The sequence below is a fragment of the Neophocaena asiaeorientalis genome, unplaced genomic scaffold (genome assembly GCF_003031525.2).
Source record: "Neophocaena asiaeorientalis asiaeorientalis breed wild unplaced genomic scaffold, Neophocaena_asiaeorientalis_V1.1 scaffold114, whole genome shotgun sequence".
In the NCBI taxonomy this organism is placed as follows: domain Eukaryota; kingdom Metazoa; phylum Chordata; class Mammalia; order Artiodactyla; family Phocoenidae; genus Neophocaena; species Neophocaena asiaeorientalis.
In genome coordinates, this window is record NW_020173116.1 from 9,490,462 (window position 1) to 9,516,419 (window position 25,958).

Consider the following 25,958-nt stretch of genomic DNA (forward strand, 5'->3'; position numbering starts at 1 on the left):
TAATGAAAACTTTACTCTTCCTTTTGATACCTCCGTGTGAGATAATATCTGAATTCTTTCCTGTTTTTAAAAACCTAATTTGGTCTATGAAATGGAAAAGTAACATGCTGAAATTAGTTAACATCTTTTAAGCAATACTGAGGCACGTTTTTGTACCAGAACCAATTAGCAAAAAAGAAGCTTTCTAGTTAAATTTCCCCCTTATTCAGAATGGAAACAAAGATCAGATGACTTATATAATTTTTCTTCAGACTAGAAAACTTTTAATGGGAAAATTGACATAGCTTTTTAACCACTCAAATTTTTACTGCCTGGACATGTTTGAGGAGAACCATCAAGAAAGTAGCTTCATAATCTTTAATTCTTTAGCATAATGCTATAGAGTTCTTGGAATGTATTTATATTTTTGTATTTTATTCTTCTAATGTCTATCCCCTTAAGGTAGGCATCATTCTTATCATCCCCATCTTACAGAAGCAAAACTAGCTACAGAATTTATGAATTCAGACACCATGGATTTAGAAGATATGTTAGGTACTGTATATCTTCTCCCTGATGACTGGATCCTCCCATCTTCTTGAATCCCTCAGGACAACTCAGAGTAGCACCAGCGTTATAGGCTTCTAAGGAGGCCAACTGCGTTGTTTGGAGCTCTTCTGGTTACTCAGGTGCTCAGGAGGCCTTGATATCCAAAGCCCTTAGCCTGCTGCTGGCATCAGCCCTGGCCCATTATGGTTCCTGCACTCTGGGGTTTGCTTACCATTGCCGTAGGAAACAACTTTTAAAAATATTCTTTGCCTCTCTTCTTTTTTGGTAGATGACAATGAAGGAGACAAAAAGAAAAAAGATAAGAAGAAAAAGAAAGGAGAAAAGGAAGAAAAAGATAAAGAGAAGAAAAAAGGACCTAGCAAAGCCACAGTTAAGGCTATGCAGGAAGCTCTGGCTAAGCTTAAAGAAGAAGAGGAAAGACAGAAGAGAGAAGAGGAAGAACGGATAAAACGCCTTGAAGAATTGGAAGCCAAGCGTAAAGAAGAGGTATGTCATTGTGAAGCTGCTGACTTTGACTTGTTTTACTTAAATCCGCTTCTTGTAAAATATCTCTAGCTTTCTAATTCTAAAAATTTCTTAGTTGCATGGTATTTCAGTTACATTATTGTTCAGATGTAAATAATAAGATGAAGGGGTAGAGAAAATCCTACCTTATTTCCTCAGGTACAGACAGGAGTTGCTTGTGCATCATTGCCAACACATAGTCGACTCTCATGTGATACTAATTAATACTCATTATGTACAACATTTAAAGTACTTTCATTTGGAAGCTCCTAACATAATACTTTGCATGTATCTCAAGAGCTTTGTTAGAAATTTGGGTTGTTTATGTTTAAATTTTGTAATTCATTAAGCTAATACAATTTTTGTCTGATGCATATTCTTTTATAGGAAAGATTGGAACAAGAAAAAAGAGAAAGGAAAAAGCAAAAAGAAAAGGAAAGAAAAGAACGCTTGAAAAAAGAAGGGAAACTTTTAACTAAATCCCAGAGAGAAGCCAGAGCCAGAGCCGAAGCTACCCTTAAACTTCTACAAGCTCAGGGTAGGTGGTGTTCTTAATTAACTGAATGCTCTAGAAACTTCTCTCATGCAGTTATATCTCTATAATGGTCAAAAGGAGAATTGAATTGAATCAGAAGGAGAATTCTATGAAAATGCTGTGAAAAAGTCCAATAATAATGTAAGGAATAGGTGAGATAATTTCATTATTTAGGGAGATGACATCTATACTGTGATAAAAATTTGTGTGTAAATGATAGTATGTCTGTAAATGAAAATACAAAATAGTAAAATGAGTCCCCGTGTAGACATCACTCAGTTTCAACAGTTATCACCATTTACCATTCTTGTTTTGTCCCCCCTCCACCCACTTTTTTCCCCTGGAGTATTTGAAAGTGAATTCCAGATGCCATTATGATTTTACTCACATTTTACTTTAGTGTGTATATCTAACAGATAAGGACATTTTACTTTTTAATATAAGTGTAGTATGTATTATTATATTAAACAAAGTTCCTTGATATCTAGATGTTGTCCATGTCTAGTTTTTTCCACTTATCTCCAAAATGTCTTTTATAATTGATTTGTTCAAATCAGGATCCAGATTAAATTCATGTGTTGTATTTGGTTGATAATGTCTGTCTCTCATTGATACCAGTACCACCCCTATTTTTGGCATGGATTTATTTGTTGAAGATACTGGATGTTTTCCTAGAATTTCTCCTATCCTGGATTTGTCTATTTGCATTCTCCTGGTGTTGGCTAACTTATTTCTCTATACCTTGTAGTTTTTTAGATCTAGCAGTTTGGCTACTTCTTAATGGTGCTTTACCACCTAAAGTGCCTCATGTAAGGAGGCACGTGATCTGCTTGCCTTCTGGTGATGTCAAGATTGATCAGTGAGTTTAGCTATTGGCAGCCTTGTCCATTAGAAAAGTTCTTCATTGACTTTTCATCTAATAATTTTAATTCCAATTGGTGATCATTGCCTATATCCAGTACTTCGTTAGGAATTGCAGAATTGTGATAGTCTGTCATTCTTTCTGCATTTATTAGCTAGAATCTTTCTCTAAAGAAAAGCTTTCCCTGAAATACAGTTCATGCAGGAAAACCAGGGAATATGCTTAATTCTTTCCCTTTCTTTACTAATTTGCAAAATAATAAATTGATGTCCCCTTAACCTCCAAAGGTGACCAGTGGAGGTTTAGTATTAAATTTAGAATTTAATTTTGCTTTGGATGTATATCATTTTATCTTAATGGAGTTTTATATAATTGATATGTTTTCATCTCCTAAAGTCATTTATGGTTTTGTTTTGTTTTGGTTTGGTTTTTTTTGCGGTACGCGGGCCTCTCACTGCCGCGGCCTCTCCCGCCGCAGAGCACAGGCTCTGGACACGCAGGCCCAGCGGCCATAGTTCACGGGCCCAGCCGCTCCGTGGCATGCGGGATCCTCCCAGACCGGGGCATGAACCCACGTCCCCTGCTTCGGCAGGCGGACTCCCAACCACTGCGCCACCAGGGAAGCCCCATTTATGCTTTTGATACTCAAATTATACCATCTTTGGCTAGCAGGAAGTCATTCAGGTTGGTCCCTGTGACTTTTTCACTTGACTACTGTATTCTTGGACCTCTTCCTTGCTTTCTAACACCACGAGATATCCCAGGCTCATCTTGCACATTTTCTCCTCTAGACCTTGAAATCAACTGTTTACCCAGGGAACCTTGGTTCCTTTTAGTTTAGAGACCATAATCTGAGCATTTAATCAGTTATGTTTTTGACAGGTAAGATGATTTAAAATAGTGTCTTTGCTCCTTTGAGAAGAATATTTTGGGACCTCTCTTAATGTCCTGTCCTTACGTTCCACAGATTTTTATATTATAGTAATTTTGGTGCTTATGCTATAATTAAAGTAAGAGCTACCATGTATTATGTATTTAGTATATACCTGATGTTACCTTTGACATTATTTCCTCATAAATATCTTCATTCCCATCATATAGATGAAAAAATGGAGACTCAGAAAACTTTAACAGCTTGTCCAAGGACCTAGAACTGAGATTTAATTGATCTGTGTGACCAGCTCTTTGTTATGCATTATATGGTCAGCTGGGAGCAGTAAATGTAGAGAAACACAGTACTTAGATTTCAGAAAGTCTTATTCTCAGTTGGGGATATAGCTTTTTAAAAAACAAAAGTAAAGAACAAATTTGAGTACAACTAGCACCCAAATATCAGATTTGACTTGTGGCTATCTGACAGGCTACAAGCACTCATGGAGAAATTGGGATAGGACCACGTAGGGAGTAATTTGCCAATCTCAGAAATGCTGTTTTATGGAGTAGCTTGACTTGTATTTACAAGATGAGCTGAAAATTATTTAAAATTGTGAACTTGGCATCAATCTTTAGGACAGGCTTGGAAGAGATGGTCTCTCAAGTAGCATCTCTGGCCCTAGTCTCTTTTCTTATTCTTCATAGTGTTGCTCAGTTTTTGCCCTCTTATGGGTTCCTTATTGTCTGTTAATAAAAGTGTCCAAACTTCTTAACGTGACATTAACGGCCCTCCACAAGTGCATTCATTGAAAAGATACTACATGCTACGTCTCACCATATCTTTAAAAGCTGCCTTGTTAGGTAAATATTATTTACACATTCATTACCTAGAATAATATAAAACTTATTCATTGAGCTCAAAATGTGTTCTTAGTGTATCTGCAGATATTTTCGGATAATTACGCTGAATTGTGTAGCAGGTTACCTTTTCAGTCTGTTCCATAGCCTTTAGCCTGTAACTACTAAGCATACAGCGAGTACACATTCCCCTAAAAGACACAAACAACCAACATGCAAAGAAATACATAACCTGGGTAGTCCTATACCTATTTAAAAAATATACTCCTATATCTACTTACATTTTATCTAAGTTAAAAAAAAATTTCCAACAAAGAAAACTCCAGGCCTCTATGATTTCACTTGGGAATTCTAACAAATATTTAGGGAAGAAATACTGCTAGTTATGAACATTATCTTCCAGAACTACCCAACTCATTTTATGAGGACAGCATGCCCTTATATCATAGTGAGACAAAGACATTACGAGAAAGGAAAACTGCAGACCAATATCCTTCATGAACAAAGATGCAGAATTTTTCCACAAAATATTAGCAGTTTGATTCCAGCAGTACAATTGACCCTTGTACAATCTAGGGGTTAGGGGCAACTCTCCATGCAGGCACAAACCTGTGTATAATTTTCTAATTGGCCCTCTGTATCCACAGTTCCACATCCACATATTGAACCAGCAGTGGATCTTCTAGTACTATAATATAATACATATTTAGTGAAAAAAATCTGAGTATAAGTATTTGTGTAGTTCAGACCTGTGTTATTCAAGGGTCAACTATATAAATATTTATGCTTATGTGCGTATATTTATATTTAGGGTTAATCTATCATGACCAAGTGGGTTTTATCCTGGGAATGCAGGGTTGGTTCAGTATTTAAAAATAAATAAATAGTTCACCATATTAATAGACTAAAGAAGAAAATCTACATGATCATCTCAATAGATGGAGAAGAATCATTTGACAAAATTCACCATTCACGTATAATAAAAATTCACAAACTGAGAATAGAAGGGAACTTCCTTCCCTGACATAAGACATTTACAAAAAACATACAATTTTCAGTTACTGGTGAATGACTGAATACTAATAAACACTAATATTGTGATTTAGGCAAAGATATCCACTCTCATCACAATCATTGCACATTGCACTGGAATGTCCTAACTCAGGCAACTAGGCAAAAATAGAAATAAAGGCATGCAGACTGGAAGGAAGAAGTAAGTCTATCTATTCACAGATGGCAGTTGTCTACATAGAAAATCCCATGGAATCTACCCCCCACAAAGTCCTACAGCTAATAAGTGAGGTTAACAAGATTATAGATAAGACCAGTATGCAAATATCAACTGTATTTCTATATGCTTGCAATTAACAGTAAAAATAAAAAATTAATGGTACCATTTACAGTACCCCCCCCCATAAAAGTCATTGAAACACTTAGTATTTGTGGAATCTATATGCTGAAAACTATAAAACACTGACGAAAATAATCAAAGACCTGTGTAAATGGAGAGATGTTGCATTCATGGATTGGAAGATTTGATGTTGTTAAGGTATCAGTTCTCCTAAACTGATTTGTAGATTCAGTGCAATCTCAGTCAAAATTGCAGCAGAATATTTTGTGGATATCTATAAGCTATTCCTAAAATGTGTATGAAAAGATAAAGGAGTTAGAATGGCCAAAGTATTTTTGAAAAAGAACAAACCTTGGAGGACTCACTATCTGATTTCAAGACTAACTGTAAAAACAGTAATCACTACAGTGTGATACTGGCAAAAGGATAGACAAATAGATCAGTAGAACAGATAGAGTCTACGTATGGTCAGGGTTTTTTTTTTCTGTCATAGGAAAAGACAATTCAGTAGATAAAATATGATGTTTACAACAAGTGATAGTGGAACAGTTAGACATTGTGTAAAAAAAAAAAACCTCAAAACAAAAAAACTTAGTCCTAAATCTCAATCGTTATATAAAATTTAACTCAAAATGGATTGTAGATCTACATATAAAATATACAACTTAAAAACTTTTAGGGCTTCCCTGGTGGCGCAGTGGTTGAGAGTCCGCCTGCCGATGCAGGGGACACGGGTTCGTGCCCTGGTTCGGGAGGATCCCACATGCCGCGGAGTGGTTGGGCCCGTGAGCCGTGGCCGCTGAGCCTGCGCGTCCGGAGCCTGTGCTCTGCAACGGGAGAGGCCACAACAGTGAGAGGCCCGCGTACCACACACACAAAAATTTTAGAGGAAAACATAGGGGAAGATCTTTGTGAGTTTGTGTTAGGCAGGGAGTGCTTAGTTACAACTTCAAAAGCATAATCCATAAAAGGAAAAAATTATAAAATTGAAGTCCAGTTAAAAACTTTTGCTGTGCAAAAGACACCATTGAGAGAATTCAAAGAAAATACCTGAAAGTCATACGTGGTAACTATGTGTATGTGTGTGTGCATAAAAATATATATAAAGATAACTTGAAACTCAACAATGAGAAAAACAATCCTATTTAAAAATGGGCAAAAGTTTGAAGAGACACTTCACCAAGAAACTATTTAGTATAAGCACATGGAAAGACTGCTCGACATCATTAGGGAGATTCAAATTAAGACCACTGTGAGATATCACTACACATTTATTAGAATATGTAAATTTAAAAGAACCCAACATCTGTCTTTACCAAATGCTGGTAAGAGCAGTTGGAACTCTCATGTATTACTGGTGGGAATGCAGAATTGTAAAGCCACTTTAGAAAACAGTTGGCAGTTTCTTACAAATTTAAATACAGTTGACCCTTGAACAACACGGGTTTGAACTGTGTGGGTTTTCTTAATAGGTGGATTTTTTTCCCAATAATAAATACTACAGTAACTACACAATTTGTGATTGGTTGAATCTGAGGATGCAGAACCATGAATATGGAGGAATCATGGATACGGAGGGCTGACTATAAGGTATATGCAGATTTTCAGCTGCGCGGAGAGTTGGCAGCCCTGACCCCCATGTTGTTCAAGAGTCAACTGTACATATTTATCTTAATGTCCCATCATTCCCACTCCACAGTATTTACCCCAGAGAAATGTTCACAGAAAAATCTGCATGCAAATGTTCCTAACAGCTTTATTCATAATTTCAAAAACTAGAACTCAAATGTCCTTCAGCTGTCTGTCGAATAAGGGAACTGTGGTACATCCATACAATGGAATGCTGTTCGGCAATAAAAAGAAATGAAGTACTGGTACATATAGTAACGAGGATGACTCAAATCCATTATGGTGATAGCCAGACTGTAAAGTGTTATTTCTGTGACTTTCTGGAAAGAGCACATGTTTTGGGTTGGAGAACAGATCAGTAGCTGCCAGGGGCATAAAGATGTGAATAGGGTTTAACTTCCCAGAGCAGCACAGGGTGATGGAACTGTTCTGCATCTTCATTATGATGGTGGTTGCATAACTACATGCATTTGTCAAAAGTCACAGAACTGGACACCAAAAAGATGGAATTTAAACGTATATAAAATTTAAAATACCTTACATTAAAAAAGAGGGTTTTCCATGAACGTTCCTTTATATTTTAGGGTATGTATCTCTGAGGTGAATAAAATGTTATCTTCTTAAGTAGTATTTCTTAGGTGACAAGCAAGTAGTATAAACCCTGAAATTTTCCATTTTTATCCCTCAGGTGTTGAAGTGCCATCAAAAGACTCTTTGCCAAAGAAAAGGCCAATTTATGAAGATAAAAAGAAGAAAAAAACACCACAGCAGCTGGAAAATAAAGGTTTGCATACAAAATAGCCTGTGATTTAGAAACAGTTTTGTTTGCCTTTTCCCCCATAAGCTTCAAGACAGAAGTCTTAAAAAGAAATCAGCAAATCAGAATTGCATACTGAAACTTACTTCCTGTACCTTGTTTCTTGTTATTATCATTCTCAACGGATTCAAATGACAGGTTAATGGAAAAGTACTTTTGTTTGAAGAATGTGGATCCTATGCTATGAATAACTGTTCTTAACTCTGAAAAGCACAACTATCATTCTTATGTTTTCTGTTTCCTTCTCAACCTTCTGTAATTTTACATTCTATTCTTGAGCAGAAAGAAAAACTAGTTTCCTCTTTAAAAAAACAACAATGCATAGCTGATATTTAAATGTTTTCTAAACTTGCTAAAGAATTTAGGTTGTACTACTGGTTTTTATTCAGTACTTAATAGAGTATCCTAACAGAAATTATGCACTGAAAAGTATTGTTAACTTGGTTTCTGTTCCTTTTTTCAGTATGTGAACCAGTGGAGTTAAGTGCTGCTGTAGAAGTTGTGGAACAAGGAGTACCTGAAAAAGAAGAGACACCACCTCCTGTTGAACCAGGTCAGTAGTGTTGACTAACTAATTCCTGTTAAATATCACTGATGTGTCATAAGTTGTCTTGGTTATCGTTAGTTTGGGGAAACCAAATGTCTGGCAGGATGGCCTTCTTCATAGTTCTTTCTTTTCTCTAAATCATTTCATTTCCACTGAAAAAAGTGTAGAGGTGAGACTTGAATCACTTTTGTTCTTTACAGTAGTGTTGGTAAAATGTTTTGTGGAGAGGATAGAGAGAGGTATTTGGATTTTCTCTGATGTTTTTATTTATGGGTCAGAATTCTTAAGCGGTACCAAGAAAAACTAAAGTTCTTTATTTAATCCTTCGGAAGCAAATTGGAAGCATTTTTAATTAGAACTTTTATTAAGAGTCATAAAAATTGGTGTTTTAAAATCTTTATAGAGGTCAGCTTCTGTTTACTAAATTAGTAAGAGGATTCAACTTACTCATTTTGTGTGTGTGTTTTGAGATTGGAGAAAATCTCTGGATTTTTTTTTTTCTTTAAGATAAACATTGTTCTAATTCATGAGATAGCTGTTGCTAGGAGAGCCAGAGGCTGGCTAAATGTATGTTTCGTAAAATCAAGAGAATCTCCAGTGTTTAAAGACAGGAATGGGAGCAGCTTTAGAGAATGTTAAGACTGACCCACACTGGTGAAAGGTATTACTGATCCTATTTTTCTTCCCCTCCTATTCTCAATATAAAAAGGATCATTTTCGTGGGCACACCTCAGCTTAACAGGATGAGATTAGAGAAATTCACATTGATAGACTTAACAGCAGTTCCCTATTTTAGGTGATATTTGTAGCACTAGAAAGAATTGCTAATTTAGGAGGAGTTAGGGGTATCTGTTTCTGACTCATTTCCTCCTCAAGAAGGCGTGTCCAAACTTGTTGACAAATAGTAATTATGACAGGGAAACAAATACTACAGTGTCCCAATCTCATCTTCCTTTCATTTGAGAATAATTTTGCTTGATTAGATTTCAGTAAAAAGAGTCATTTTTGTTAATGAGAGTTTAAAGTCTATAAATTCAAAATTATACCTTTCTGGCTATTTTTTGGGTTGTAAGCACAATGTACGGTTCTTATTTTCAACTGGAATAGAAGTGTAGATTTGTACCTCCAACTATGTAATTTAAGTTGTATTTATATGTATTTGTAGAGGTTAAAGCAAAATAAACAGTACATTCTTCTGTATAAAGTATAGGTTGAAGATCAAAAAGAAGATATATGTGAAATTTCTTTTATCCTCAAGAACTGAATGCCATCATTTACCCTTTTCAAGATCTAAAGGAACATTTCAATGAGTTGCTAATATTTTAATTACCTCAAATATGAAATCTGCGTTAAGTTTAATATAGTGTATTCAAAACACGAGGAAATTGTGAAGCATTTAGTAATAGTAGAGGATTTAACATGGTAGGTATATTGAAAACTAGTTCCAAAGGTAATGAAATTGTGTACATACTTTTTGCATAACTAAAACATTTATTTCTTTATGTCAGGATAGTTTTCTACATAATTTTCTTTTCCTAAAAGCAATCTTATCTGTCTAAATATATTCTGTGTCTTTAATGAAAATCTTATTTACAGAAGAGGAAGAAGAAACTGAGGATGCTGGATTGGATGACTGGGAAGCTATGGCTAGTGATGAGGAGAGAGAAACAGGTGAGTAGCTCGTAAGCACACATTGATAAGTCCGGTGGTTATTGGAGGTGTGTATATTAAAGAAATAGTCTCCCGATGATGAAAGCTGTATGAACATTCCTGGGGATAGAGACCAGTCTTGCTCTCTCCATTGCCATGGTTCCTAAGTCCTCATATGGATCCTGATTTTATTAATAAATGGTTTTTCAGAAAGTCATTTGTAAGATAGTTGCCTAGGCTTTAGAATACATTTTTTCTCAGAGTGATAATGTTACAAATGGGGATAAGTTATTAAAGCTAGCCTACCAAAAAAACCTCTTGAACTTAAAATATAATACAAAGATAATACAAATGAATTGTTTAGTTCCTAATCACTATGAATAAAAAGTGTTTTTGTCATTTCTTCCTGTCTTTTTTAGGGTTTAATTTGCTGGCGTTTTGCTAACTTTTTGAAATGAATATTTGGCTCTGTTTTTTCAGTCGTTTTTTAAAACTACAAATTTTTCTTTAAGCCTGGCTTTAGCCAAATTCTGTAAGGTCTGATACGTTGAATTTTAAATTTTCTATTTTGATATATTAACTTTTACCTGGGATTTATTTAGAAGTATATATATATATTTTTTTTTTTTTGCCGTACGCGGGCCTCTCACTGTTGTGGCCTCTCCCGTTGCGGAGCACAGGCTCCGGATGCACAGGCTCAGCGGCCATGGCTCATGGGCCTAGCCGCTCCGTGGCATGTGGGATCTTCCCGGACCGGGGCACGAACCCGTGTCCCCTGCATCGGCAGGCGGACTCTGAACCACTGTGCCACCAGGGAAGCCCAGAAGTATATTTCTTAATTTATGAAAGTGAGGACTTTACGTATCTTTGTTACTTCATTGTGATCAGAAAAATACATGGTTCTGTCCTTTGAAATACGTCGACTTAACCAACCATTTGTTGGGCTGTAAATTATTATGAATGTTTCATATGTGATTGGAAAGAGTTTATATTCTGCATTAGTTGGGTGACTTGTTACCTATATTTAGTTAAGTTTGCTGATCATTTTGTTCACCTCTTATGTTCTGTTCTGAGTTTTTTTTCTGGTGTGCTTTTTCTCTCTCTCACTGAGAGTTGTGTGTTCAAATCTCCCATCGTGCTTGTAGGTTGTCTGTTTCTCCATGAGTTATATTAATTTTTGCTTTATATATTTTGGTGCTATATTATTAGATGAATGTAATCTTATATCTTTCTGATGAAATAACTGTTTTGTCATTTTATGTCTAGTGATGCCTTAAAGTCTACTTTATCTGATATTAATAGCTATACCAGCTTTAATTTACATGATCTTCTTCTGTCTTTATTACACTTTCTATATCCTTAAACAGCATATAGTTGAGGTTTTAAATCCAGTTTGTCAATTTTTATATTTTACCTAGAGTACTTAGCCCATTACATCTAATATTTGATAGAGTTAATAAAGTATATTGATTTTATATTTATCATCTTATTAAGTTCTTCTTGTTCTGTTTCTTTTTCTCTCCTTTCTTTTTTTTTTTTTTTTAACATCTTTATTGGGGTATAATTGCTTTACAATGGTGTGTTAGTTTCTGATTTATAACAAAGTGAATCAGCTATACATATACATGTGCTCCCATGTGTCTTCCCTCTTGCGTCTCCCTCCCTCCCACTCTCCCCCTCCCACCCCTCCAGGCTGTCCCAAAGCCCCGAGCTTATATCCCTGTGCCTTGCGGCTGCTTCCCCCTAGCTATCTACCTTACTACGTTTGTTAGTGTGTATATGTCCATGACTCTCTCTCGCCCTGTCAAAACTCACCCTTCCCCATAGGTGTTCTGTAGGAGTTGTTCCACGTATAGATGTATTTCTGGTGTATCCGTGAGGAGGAAGGCGATCTCCACGTCTTACTCTTCCGCCATCTTCTCGCCGACTCTCTTTTCTCTCCTTTCTAACCATCTTTTGGTTAGAAATTATTTGAATTTTTTCTCCTTTCATGAGCTTGGAAGTTTTGTACTTTTCTGCTTACTTTTAGTGGTTACTCTGGAGAGTTTTCACGTGGATCTTTTTTTTTTTCCCTTTCTCTCCATCCTCTCATCCAGTATTCCTCCTCCTAGTCCTTATCTCCTCCTCTCACATCAGCCCCACTAGAAGATGAGGACTGATTTCTCTGTTCCCTGCAATGCCTGTGGCAGTGCTTTGCACATTAGACACCCCAAACAAGGATCTGTGCAAGAATAAATGGATGGGTGGGCAACTGCTCTGTGTAATTCCTCCCCCTTTCCTGATAGATGCCTTTTAAATCCTCACAAAAGCTGAGAGAGGCTGAGGGGGTTAGGAAAGTTGTCAGAGGGCGGGCAGCTGTCCTTAAGTGGTGGACCTGCATCTGGAGCCGCCTGGGCCTGATTCCAAAGCCTGCCTCGTCCCCTCTCCCTCTACGGATTCCATAACGAGATGGCTCCTGCCCTCAAATCTGATGAGAGACAGAAACTAATGCAGAAATTAAAAAACTGTGCCTGGCAAATAGCAGGCGCCAATAAACACGTTTCGTTGTTGAAGGAGCGAAGCCCTAACAGTGGTGTGCAGACATTTCTGTGGGGCCCAAAGGAGACACCTAAGTGTGTTGGATGAGGGGTGAGGAAGGGGCTGTAGAAGACTTCTAGAGGGGCACACTTGAGGGGGACCTTGAAAGGTAGGTCCTTGCCAGGGGTGCGGGAACAGCACGGAGGGATGAAAAGAAAGCAATCTGAGAAAATGGAAGACCTTTAAAAGCCACAATAGGGAATACCCTTAGTGTTAAACCTCCCCCAAGCACCCCCATGGCTCCAGCCCGAGATCAGCAGACAGTGCTGGGGCCTGACAGGCTACAGAGCTGGCAGCAGGTTGGGGGACTATGCCGCACAACGGCTGCACCCTGCCTTCCCTCGCTCTGCCCAACCCAGACCAGTGCTCCTCAGCCCTCCGACTGGGCCTGACATGGATCTTTGAACTATCACTGTCTACTATTATATTCTTTCCAGGCAATGTAATGACCAAAGAATACATAAACAACATTTAACCAATTCTCAATTTATATACCATTGTTCTCATTAATTTTAATTCTGTTTTAAACCCCATAATCGCTTTTTAAAAAAAGCAGTCAGTATATATTTAAGTTTACCCACATTCTTAGCTTTTGTTGTGCTTCATTTTTTTCCTGCACCTCTGACCTTTATTTGGGATCATTTCTTCCAGCCTGAAGAATACCTTTTAGAATTTCCTTCAGTATGCATCAGTTACTGAGACATTCCATTTTTGCTTTTCTGAAAATATCTTTATCTCATCTTCATTCTTGAAGGTGACAAACTAAATGAGGAATTCTTAGTCGTAATTTTATTAATACTTTGAAGATATTAGTCCCTTGTCTTGGCTTTTATTGTTTCTGTTTAAAAGTCAGGTTACCAGCCTAAATTTTTCATGTTTCTTTCGTTTTCATCAGTTTTATTATGATGTGGCTAGGTTTGTTTTGTTTTTATTTATTCTGCCTATATGTTTTTATCAGTTTTGCAGTGTTATGAGCCACTGTTTCTTCTCAGGGATATTAGTTAAGCCTATGATAGACCTTCTTACTCTATCACTGTATCTTTTCCTCTTTTCTGTATTTTTTACCTATTGAGTCTCCATGGTTCATTGTAGATTTCTTCTGATCTGTGTTCCGGTTCATTAATTTTCTCCTCAATTGTTTGCAACTGTAGAAATAATTTGATGTCAAGGTTGGTGTTTTCTTCCTCCAGAGAGAATTTATATGTACATCTACCAGGAGTCTGAACTAGCAATATAGAGTCGTCTTATTCCACATGTGGAATTTAGAGGATCTGGAGGTGATATGCCAATAATGGGGAGGCCCTGTTTACTTCTCGTTTATCCTTACTGCTACAGTACAGTTTTTCAGGATTTCACCGCACAATAAGGGTATTGCCCAGTGTCCATCGCCCTCGCCCCATGGAAATCCTTGGTAGGCCTGAACTCCCAATGCCTGGACCCCTAAGCTTTGAGGGGCCACTAAGAGCTGCATAGCTTTTCAGCTGCCTCCTCCAGGATCCGCAAGTGACCCCAGGGGGAACAAAGTACTAGGCATCGTGTCCACCTCCCTGGGTTTCTGTCCTCTCTTGTATCCTAGCTTAGTAATGTTTTTCTTGTTTGTTAGCTGAAGTATGGTTAATGCATTAAGTTTTTACTGTTAAATGGCAGTCTTCATTGTAGCAATGTAGACAAACACTTTGCATTTATGATGTATGAAAACATTAATTTGGAATTAATGCTGTGTTAAAATGTTACTCCCTGGGCTTCCCTGGTGGCGCGGTGGTTGAGAGTCTGCCTGCCGATGCAGGGGACACGGGTTCGTGCCCCGGTCCGGGAAGATTCCACGTGCCACGGAGTGGCTGGGCCTGTGAGCCATGGCTGCTGAGCCTGCGCGTCCAGAGCCTGTGCTCCGCAACGGGAGAGGCCACAGCAGTGAGAGGCCAGCATACCGCCCGCCCCCCCCACAAAAAATGTTACTCCCTTATTTAGTACATGTTCAGTATTATTTTCCCTTTAAGGTCTCTATCTTGATAGAAATCTCATTGTTAACTTTCATTTATTTCAAAATCTCTTCCTGAAAGTAGGAAACACGGTGCATATAGAAGTAAAAGAAAACCCTGAAGAGGAAGAGGAGGAAGAGGAGGAGGAGGAGGATGATGAAGAGAGTGAAGAAGAAGAGGAAGAAGAAGGAGACAGTGAAGGCAGTGAAGGCGATGAAGAAGATGAAAAGGTGTCAGATGAGAAGGATGTGGGGAAAACATTAGTTAAAAAGCCAAGTAAAGAAGTGAGCTCGGAATCTGAGTATGACTCTGATGATGATCGAACTAAAGAAGAACGGGCTTACGACAAAGCAAAACGGAGGATCGAGGTATTTATTTTTCCTCTTCTCTTTCCTCCTTTCCTCCCCACTCCTCTGTGAACATTAGAACTATACAACTAAAGGCTTTTATTGAGGAGCCCTTTTAAAAATACAGTCTCGGAGTGGTATCTTTGTCCGGTTTTTGTGGAGACATAATAGGTCTTTAACAGTGGTCTAACCCAAGGACCTCACTCTTACCTAAGCCAGAATGGTGACTGCTTCATCATTTTTTTCTTTTTTCCTCCAAATTTTAATGTGCTCTTTGACAGTTTATCGGTATACAGAGGTATTCTGAGCTTATGCCCTCTAGTTGAGTTTTTGCCTTATGTATTTAGGTTAGTCATTCTGAGGCATCTGATCCCTTTAGTTGTTTAAATCTGGTGGGTTAATGAGGCTTCTATCACTATTTAGTCAAGGTCACATACCTAGCCGGCTTACCGTTTGGCCTACTTAATGAGGTAGACTTCTACTACTACTTCTACTAGGCTTCAAGAGAAAGTTTTCTTTAGTTATGTCAGCTTAGCATAAATAATACACTAAAAACTACTTTAGTTTGCTTTGAGGATGCTAAACTATTTTAAAGCTAAAAACTGTTCTTAGCTTTCCTTTTCTTAATCTTTTCATATGTAATTCTAGTTTTTAATTTTTGTTTTAATACCTATATATCAGTATTTGCCTTTCCTTCTGTAAAGTCTAGATAGGAATAGATTTTCTGAATCTCTAAAGGACTAACAGAGTCTGTTACTGTAAACTGGGGTTTCTCAACCCCGGCACCGTTGACATTTTTGGGCTGAATAATTCTCTGCTGCGGGGGACTGTCCTCTTCATTTTAGGATGTTGAGCAGTATCTCTGGCCTCCACCCACTAGATCCCCTCCCTTCTCCTGCACGTGTCTCTGCTTCTTCCCCACGGTACCTACTCAGGCCAACTCCCTTGTATACCTATGTGTAAGAGAGACAGTTTGTGTACTGTGTTTGATGATTTAAAAGCAAACAGAATGGGTATAATCAGAAAGTAAAAGTTCCCCCATTATCTCACTCCCCAGTGAGATAACCAGAACAACCCTTGTTAATGAATCTGTTTATCAGCCTCATGTTAAAAAAAAATTCATTAATAATTAGATAATAAATTTTGTGGATGCATATTTTTTTCCACATAACAATATGCTATGGGCTTCCTTAGCTCAACAGTTTTTAAACAGCTTGGTTGAGATATGATTTACGTACCATAGAATTGACCCATTTTAAGTGTACAATTCAGTGACATTTTGTAAATTTACAGAGTTGTGCAACCATCACCACAACTCAACTTTAGAATATTTTCATCACCCCAGACAAATTCCTTGTGCCAGTTTGCAGTCATTCCCCATTCCTAGCCCCATGCAACTACTAATCTGTTTTTCTGTCTCTAGAGAGCTGTCTTCTCTGGAAACTTCATTATAAATGCAATCATATAATATGTAGTCTTTTGTGTCTGGCTTATTTCACTTAAGTCTATTCATCTGTGTTGTTGCTCTATTAGGACTTTGTTCCTTTTTACTGACAAATAGTGTTTTGTCGCACAAGTACACCACATTTTATTACTGTCCATTCACCAGCTGAAGGACATTTGAGTTTCCACTTTTTTGGCTATTATGAATAGTACTGTTATAAACATTCTCATATGAATCTTTGCATGGAAACATGTTTTTATTTCTTTTGGATATGTTCCTAGGAGTGAAATTGCTGAATCGTATGGTAAATTTGTGTTTAACTTTTTCAGAAACTACTAAACTATTTTTCAGAGTGGCTCTGCAACTGAAAATTTTTATCAGTTGAGGGTTCTAGTTTCTCTGCATCCTTACTAATACTTGTTACTGTCTGCTTTTCCATTATAACCGTTCTAAAGGATGTGAAGTAGTATATCTTATTGCAGTTTTAATTTGCATTTCCATGATGTTGAGCATTTCTTTGTATGTTTATTGGCCATTCCTATAATCTTCATTGTTGAAACATCTATTCAAATTTTTGTCCATTTTAAAATTTTGGAATTTGTCTTTTTATTATTGAGTTGTAAGAGGTCCTTTCATTTTTTAAGTTTCTTTTGAAGTGTACACATTTTTAATTTTGTTAACATCCAGTTTATTAAATTTTTCTTTTACTAGAGCATGCCTCTGTTGTTGTATTGAAGAAATCTTTGCCTAACCCAAGATCATGAATATTTTGCCCTGTGTTTTCTTCTTAAAAATTTATACTTTTTGTTCTTGTATTTTTAACTCTATGTTAAGATATTTTTTTTGTATGGTGTGAAGTAAGGGACTAACATCATTTTTTAATGAATTTAACCAGCATCATTTGTTTAAAAGACTACTCTTCCCCCATTGTGTCATTTTTGTCAAATTTGTCATTTTTGACAAATCAAGTGATCAGAAATGTGAGAGTTTATTTTTCGACTTTTGAGTTCTGTTTCATTCATTTGTATATCTGTTCTTACGTCAGTACCATACTGTTTTCTATTACTATAGTTTTATGGTAAGTTTTGAAATTGGGAAATGTAAGTCTTCCAACATTATTCTTGCTTTTCCAGATAGTTTTGACTATCCTAGGTCACGTGCTTTTCCATACAGATTTTAGGGTCAGCAGTTTCTGCAAAAAGTCTACTCAGACTTTGATAGAGATTGCATTGAATCTGTAGATTAATTTTATGGAGAATTACCATCTTATTAATATTAAATCTTCCAATCCATGGAAATAGGCTGTCTCTCCATTTATTTATATCTCTTAAAATTTCATCCAGCAGTGTTTTGTAGTTTTCAGAGTATAGGATTTATGATTCTTTTGTTAAATTTATTGCCAAGTATATTTATTGTTTTTGATGCTCTTGTGAATGGAGTCACTTCATTTAATCTTCCATTGTCAGTATAAAGGTGCAGTTGATTTTATAGATTGATCGTGTTGTATCCTGCAACTATACTGAAATTTTTTTATTCCAGTAATTTTTCATGGATTGCTTAGGACTTTCTGTAATCAGTGTCATGTCATCTATCAAAGACAATTTAATTCTTCCTTTCCAGTCTTACTGCTGCTTATTTCTCTTTTTTTGCCCTATTTCCCTGGCTAGACCAATACATTGTTGAATAGAAGTGGTAAGAACAGACATGCTTGCCTTGTTCCCAGTATTTGGGGGGAAAATGTTCAGATTTTCACCATTAACTATGGTATTAGCAGTGGGTTTTTCACAGATGTCCTTTGTCAGTTTGATGAAATTCCCTTCTTTTCCTAGTTTGTGGTGAGTTTCTATTGGTGAGTGGATGATAGATGCTTTTTGTATATTTATTGAGATGGGTTTTTCCCTTTTTGTATTGATATATGATGTATTATGTTAATTGGTATTCAACCAACCTTGCATTCCTGGAATAAATCCCACTTGATCATGGTATATAATCCTCTTTATGGTACTGAATGTCATTTGTAATATTTTGTTGAGGAATTTGTGATCTATACCTATGAGGATATGGATCAGTAACTTTCTTATCTTAAGATGTGTTTCTCTGGCTTTGATTTCAGATTAATATTAACCTCGTAGGATTAGTTGGGAAGTGTTCCATCCTTCTCTACTTTCTGCAAGAGTTTGTGAAGGATTATATTATTTCCTGTTTTGAATGTTTGTTGGGATTCATCAATAAAGCATTTTTGGGGGGAGGATTTTAAAATTACTAATTCAGTTTATTGTATTGTCATTTTCTTTTTCATCTTGAGTCATTATCAGTAATTTTTGAGTTTCTAATTATTGTTTTTTCATCTAAGTTGTGAGCATAAAGTTGTTCATAGCATCCTTTTACAGTCCTTTAAGTTTCTGTAAGGTCAGTAGTGGTGCCTCCTCTTGATTCTAATTTTGGTGATCTTTGTCTCCTCTTTTTTTTTTTTATTTTTTTTTATTGGTCTGTCTGGCTAAAGGTTTTCCATGTTTGTGAGCATCTCAAACCAACTTTTGGTTTCATTGATTTTTCTTTATTTTTGTTTGTTCTCTTTTTAGTTGATTTTTTATTCTGTTCTTTATTATTTTCTTTTTACTTTGGGTTTAGTTTCCTCTTCTTTTGCTAATTTCTTAAGGTGACAACTTAGATAATTGATTTGAGACCATTCTTTTCTTCTCCACATCATATAGGCATTTACAATTACAGATTTCTCCTCTAAGGTACTGCTTTAGCTGCATCCCACAAATTTTGACTTTTTTTGATTTTCATTCAACTCAGATTTTCTAATCTCACTTTTACTATTTCTTATTTGATCATGCATTATTAGAAGTGTATTGTTATAATTTACAAATATTTGTGGATTTTCCTTATATTCCTTCTGTTAATTCTAAATTCTGACCATTGTGGTCAGAGAACATACTTTGTATAGTTTCTGTCATTTTAAAGTAATTGACCTGTTTTATCTTCTAGCATATGGTCTCTTCTGGAGAATGTTTCTTGTGTACTTAGGAAGAATGTGGATTCTGCTGTTGGTGGGTCTGGTGTTAGTTAGGTCAGTTTTGTTGATACTTCTGTTCAAATTTTGTATACATTTGCTCATTTTATGTATAGTTTTTCTTTCCATTATTGAGAGTGGGCTATTGAAGTTCCCAAATTTATTGTTGAATTTTATTTCTCCCCTCAATGTTTTCAGTTTTTTCTTTATATATTTTGGGTCTCTGTTAGGTTTGTATGTGGTTATACTTGTTATATCTTCTTGAGGATACAGATATGTCTCTTGTCTCTAATACCATTTTTTGTCTGTTATTAACATAGCCATGAATCTCTCTTATAGTTATCATTTGCGTGGTATGTCTTTTTCAGTCTTAATGCTTTCAGTTTATGTCTGTGTCTTTGACTCTAAAGTGTCTCTTGCTGACAGCATGTGCTTTAATCTTACTGTTTTATCCAGTCACACAATGTGCCTTTAAGAGCATTTAATTGATTCACATTTAAAGTTATTATGGGGAATTCCCCACTGGTCCAGTGGTTAGGACTCTGCACTTTCACTACTGAGGGCCTGGGTTAAATCCCTGGTTGGGGGACTAAGATCCCACAAGCCACTTGGTGGGGCAAAAAAAAAAAAGGAAAAAAGTTGTCATAGATGTGATGGAATTTTCTTCTCTCATTTTGCTATTTGTTTTCTACATATTGCATGTCTCTTGGGTCTTTTTTTTTAAGTTATTTTCTTCATGGTTACTCTAGGCATTACAATATGTATCTTAACTTATTATTTTCTATTATTAGTAGCTTAATTCTAGTTAAAAAAAGATTTTGTTCCAATATAGATCTATTTCTTTCTTTATGCTATTATTGTTACATATATTATGTATTATTGTTACATATGTTTATAAATGTTACAAACCCAATAAAACAGTGGTGCTATTAATGTCTTATTTGATCTTACATCTTTTAAAGGAATTCAGAGAAGAAAGGAGAAAAATATATTGATAGTCTTTAATATTAGCCTAAATATTAATGTTTCTAGTATTCCTTATTTCTTCCTATGAATTTGAGTTTCTGCTGGTGTCATTTCGTTGCCACAGTATAGCTCCAGTACCTCCCTCGCCTTGCCTTTGATCTTTGTTATATTTGTTACATCTTTATCTGTTATAAGATCAAGCATACAACTTTAGAATTATTTTTGAAGTTATCTTTTAAATCAGCCTTTAAGAGAAGAAAATAGAAAAAGGTAATTTTTACTGTGTTTTATATTTACCTATATAATCATCTTTTACCATCACCCTTTTTTTCTTCATGTGGCTTTTCGTTATCATCTGGTGTCACTTCATTTCACCCTGATAAACTTTCTGTGTTATTTGTCATCATGCTAATCTTCTAGCAGTGAATTCCTTAGTCGTTTTAAGTCTGGGAATTCTTTATTTTACCTTCATTTTTAAAGATAATATTGCTGCATGCGGAATTCTTGCATGAGAATTTTTTTCTCTTGTTTAGTCCTTTGAATATGTTACTGCATTGCCTCTGGCCTCCATTGCTTATGGTTAAAATTAAGCTGTTACTCTTATTTGGGTTCCCTTCTACACAGGGAGTGATTTTTCTCTTGCTGTCAAGATTTTCTTTTTGATCATGGCTTTTAACAATTTAACTAGGTTGTGTCTTGGTGTGGCTATCTTTTGTATTTATCCTACTTGGAGTTTATTGAGTTTTTTAGATGCGTAGATTGATGTTTTTTGTTGAATTTTGAAAATTTTCTGCCATTATTTCTTCAGATATTCTTTCTGCCTATTTCTCAGTCTCCTCTCCTTCTGGAACTCCACTGGTGCACTTGAGAGTATCCTGCAGATCTCTCAGGGCTCTGTCCATTTTTCTTCATTCTGGTTTAATTTCTATTAATCTATCTTTAAGTTCTTTGATTCTTTCTCCTGCCAGGTTATAGCTACTGTTGAGCCCCTTCAGTGAATTTTTAAATTTGTTACGGAACTTTTTAACTCCAAAATGTTCAAGTTATTTTTTTTTAATTATGATTTTTTTTCTATTTATTGATGTCCTCTTTTGATGAGTCATCATCACACTTTTCTTTCAACATGGTTCCCTGTTTTTGAGTCTTTGTCTGATAAGTCCAAAATCTGGGTCTCTCAGAGGTAGTTTCTGTTGACCACTCTGAATTCTGTTGGCTCCTACAAATGTGGTAGTTTGGGTTTTTTGTTTTTTTTGCCTAGTGAATCAGGTGGACTAATTCTGTTACGTCTTTGGCTTCTATTGTATGCAACTGCTGATGCCTCTTCTCAGTTTTGTTTTCTTTGTTTTTGTTTGTTTTCGTTTTTTAAGTTCTTGTTAGAGGACCAAGGACCTCTTTGGTCTCCTCTGACAACCTTGTAAGGGGCACAGCCTTCTGGACCACCGGAGATTAGTAGTATCTTATCAAAGCCTGGTTTGCCGGTCTTGTTCCACAGGCCTCCCTGTTAAATGTCTGACTGATCTTCCTGGTTATCTCTTGTCTCACCAGTATCAAGGCCTTAGTCTAGTTGTGATTTTAGTTTTATCTCTTTGTTTGCCATTGGGGTCACTCCTGGTTTTGGCAGTGCCCTACAGTGTGAAATCCCCTGTCCCTCTCTCATATCACTTCTGCCCCATGGAGCTGTGGGAGTGAGAGGAGTGTGATGGAGCAACTCCAGTCTGAAACTCCACAGTTGCTCTTACTGATGGTCAGTAGATTTTCTTGAATTAAATGTTTCTCAATTTGTTATATGCTGTTGGCCAATTTCTAGAGTCTTTAAGTGGCTGTTTCAACAATTTTGTCTAGTTTTATCTTTTCTTTTTAGGGAGAGGACTTGCTGAGCCTCCTCATTCCATCATTTAAGAAGTCCTGCCTCACAACACCTTTTAACAGCTCCATATTGTCTTCCATTTTATAGAAGGATCCTAATTTAACTTTGTATCCGTCTGCTTGGGCTGCCACAACAAAATACTGCAAAAATACTGCAAACTGGGAGGCTTACATGACAGAAATTTATTTTCTGACAGTTTTTGAGGATAGAAGTTGAAGATTCAAGAGATAGCAGGGCTGTTTTCTGGTGAGGACTCTTTTCCTTACTTGCAGGTGACTACCTTATTACTGAGTCCTGACATGGCCTTTCCCCTGTAAGTGCTGAGAAAGATTTTTGATTTTCTTTTATAAGGACACCAGCTCTATTGGATTAGGGCCCCACCCTTAGGACCTCATTTAACCTTTCCATTACCTCCTAAAGGCCTTATCTCCAAATAAGTCACATTGGGGGTTTGGACTTCAGTGTATAAATTTGGAAAAGATACAGTTCAGTCCATAACACATTTCATGGTTCTGAAACCTTGCTATATACTATAATTTTCTGACATTCACCACAGACTTCCTAAGTAAGACTCTCCATTGTGGATAGGATACCTATATGATTCTATGCAACCAGATAGCTATCAGCCCTGGGGTTTTGGAAACCCTCATTAAGAAATCCTCCACTAAAGATTAAGTGGTTACTGATTCTTGCTATTATAAATACTCCAGTGAGCAAACTGTTGTACACCTGTACATCTCTGTATACTTGTCATTGCTTCAGAGCAAATACTTAGAGGTAGAATTTCTGAGTCATGGTCTATATATACTAAATTGCCCTCCAGAAAATTTCAGCATTTCATCAAGTATGGGAGAGAAAGGCAGTTTTCAACCATATCAAGTTCTAACTAAGGTCCCCTTTGCTTTTGAGTCATACATATTGTGAAGCTGTTGTGTACTACTCTTCGCTAGTAAATACTTGCGTCTCACTTTTGACGTTCCAAAATGTCTTTTCATTACAGTTTCTATAGAAAGAATCAGTGTCGTGGTAGAAATGAAAGAGTTCTTAGAAAAACGGTTCTTTAGATGGAAAATAGTGATAGTTTTGTAAATGACATTGCTTCAGACTTTTTGTGAAAAGTGTTATTTCAGTTGAATGCCAGCTTTACTGTACTTCAAAGGCTGTCATTTTAAAGAGGAACTGCTAGCTTGTGTTTTGTTTGGTTCTCAGAAAGCTGAAGTATTTAGAAGTAAATGATACAGTAAATACGTTGTAGTTCAAGGACAGGCTTTCTCATGCTTAGTGGTTACTTAGGAAGGTAGGAAATGTCATTTAGATGTGTGAGGCTGAAGCTTGCAGTAACCATGTCCTAACTGAAAAGACATAGCATTTGTACACTGGATACAGTTTTGAAATATATTGCTTTAAAATTTTTAACAATTCTTCAGTTCTAATGAAAGTGTTGGAATGCTAGTGTATACCTCTTTCTATGTAAACCTCCACGTAAGTTAGAGGTTGTACTATATAGTAAGTGTGACAAAATGATCAATTCCTTTTTCTATTCATTATATTCCATTAAATTAACCATGTACAAAAGTGTTCAGAAAGTTTGAGCCAACACTTTACACCATTCTTATTCATAATTAGTAGTGCTGCTCAGAAATCTATTATAAACAGGTGTCTCCTTGTCCAAAGTTTGTAAAGTTCACATTATAACATGTAGTTAAAGCAGCAAAACAAGCAGCAAAACCTGTATGCAGGTTGTGGCATTCCCTTGCAAAGGCAAAATAATTTAAAGGAAGATGGTACTGAGGGTTTGAAATAGTATTTAATTTTGTGTTTTTTTTTTTATTCCTAGAAACGGAGACTTGAACATAGTAAAAACGTAAATACAGAGAAACTAAGAGCTCCTGTTATTTGTGTACTTGGACATGTGGACACAGGGAAGACAAAAATTCTAGATAAAGTAAGAAAATGTGTGCATTGATATATAACTTTTTGAATAAGTGAATGATACCTTATAAAAAGCTAATAGAAACCATAGCACACATGGGCAGTTCTGTTTACAAGCTGCTGTTTTCTTATTGCTTTTGCTTCTTTTTGCATTTTGAAATTTGAATCTGAATCTGCCATCTTATCCCAGCTCCGTCACACGCATGTACAAGATGGTGAGGCAGGTGGTATTACGCAGCAAATTGGTGCCACCAATGTTCCTCTTGAAGCTATTAATGAGCAAACGAAGATGATTAAAAATGTAAGTACACTGTATTTCATGTGTTTTAATCTCTGACAAAAATTAAGGTATAAATTATTTGAAACACAGAGAAAAGAACAGAATAGTATAACAGACCCATATGCTCACCGTTCATAATTAACACACGCCATCTTTAAAGACATAAAACATTAAATGTTGTAGGGGACCTCCTTCCCTCCTGCTCCAAGAGGCAGTCACTATTATGAAGTGAAGTAATCTCTAAATGTTGATATTCCAATCCCATTATCTGATTACTTCTATAGAGTTCTCATCTACTATTTGGTCACTGAGTGATGGGATGTGGAGGAAAGGCAGAATAAATGCCTGATCCTTCACCTTTATTAACCAGCTCTTAAAATAAAGAGTGATTGGTTTGGTTTGCTATTATATTATTATAAACTCATGGATTTCAACATATTTACTGTGTTTTTTCTTACCTTATTGTTTTTTTTTATTTTTGGCTGTTGGGTCTTCATTGCTACTCACGGGCTTTCTCTAGTTGCGGTGAGCCGGGGGCTACTCTTTGTTGTGGTGCATGGGCTTCTCATTGCGGTGGCTTCTCTTGTTGCAGAGCACGGGCTCAGTAGTTGTGGCTCGCGGGCTCTAGAGCACAGGCTCAGTAGTTGTGGTGCACAGGCTTAGTTGCTCCTCGGCTTGTGGGATCTTCCTGGACCAGGGCTTGAACCTGTGCTCCCTGCATTGGCAGGTGGATTCTTAACCACTGCCCAACCAGGGAAGTCCCTATTTACCGTGTTTTAATCCATTTCAGTTATTATTGTGCTGAGATAGTTCCATCTTTGCCCAGTGATTGGCTTCTGAGTCTTTTTGATACAGGTTCTAGTAGTCTTATTTGTGTTTGGTTACATCGTGCTGTCTGATGTAACACATAGCACATTATTACATGCTGGTATCTCTCTTCATTCCTTATTTAGTCTCAGTTCTGTGTATAGAAAGGGTCTGTGAGCTTATCACTCAGTTTTTGTTTTGTATGTTTGAAATTGTTTTATGCAGCTTGTTTTCTGGTAGATTGCTGAAGAAGGAGTAGTGGGAATAATATTACTTGAGTTTTTTAAATATTTAAGAGTTACTTTGTGGCCTTCATCCTGGAAAGTTAGTTGGCTACATGTAAAATCCTTGGTTCACATTTTCTTTCCTTAAGTATCTTGACTGTTACTCCAACTTCTTCTGACATAAAGCATTGCAAGTTTGATTACAAGCCGGTTTTCATCCTCGTATAAGTTATGTAGTCTTTTTGCATCTTGTTTTTGGTTTTTCTGGGTCAGTTTTCCAGTTACATGGTGTTCCATTTCAGTATGTAGTTTAAACTCTTTATTTTAGGACAGTTTTCTTG

At 36.4% G+C, this 25,958-nt stretch overlaps 1 protein-coding gene across 3 annotated transcripts in view; it reads left to right on the plus strand.

Moving 5' to 3' along the window:
- Positions 1-25,958, plus strand: part of EIF5B (eukaryotic translation initiation factor 5B) — a 67,745-nt gene that overhangs the window by 24,146 nt on the left and 17,641 nt on the right. For 2 of the 3 annotated variants that reach the window (XM_024743722.1, XM_024743720.1), the window contains 8 exons: positions 818-1,035; positions 1,441-1,591; positions 7,850-7,945; positions 8,442-8,531; positions 10,122-10,196; positions 14,813-15,099; positions 24,212-24,319; positions 24,497-24,607. In XM_024743722.1, coding sequence (XP_024599490.1) covers positions 818-1,035; positions 1,441-1,591; positions 7,850-7,945; positions 8,442-8,531; positions 10,122-10,196; positions 14,813-15,099; positions 24,212-24,319; positions 24,497-24,607 — 1,136 coding nt within the window. The remainder of the gene's footprint in view (positions 1-817; positions 1,036-1,440; positions 1,592-7,849; positions 7,946-8,441; positions 8,532-10,121; positions 10,197-14,812; positions 15,100-24,211; positions 24,320-24,496; positions 24,608-25,958) is intronic. The other variant, XM_024743721.1, reaches the window with a different exon arrangement.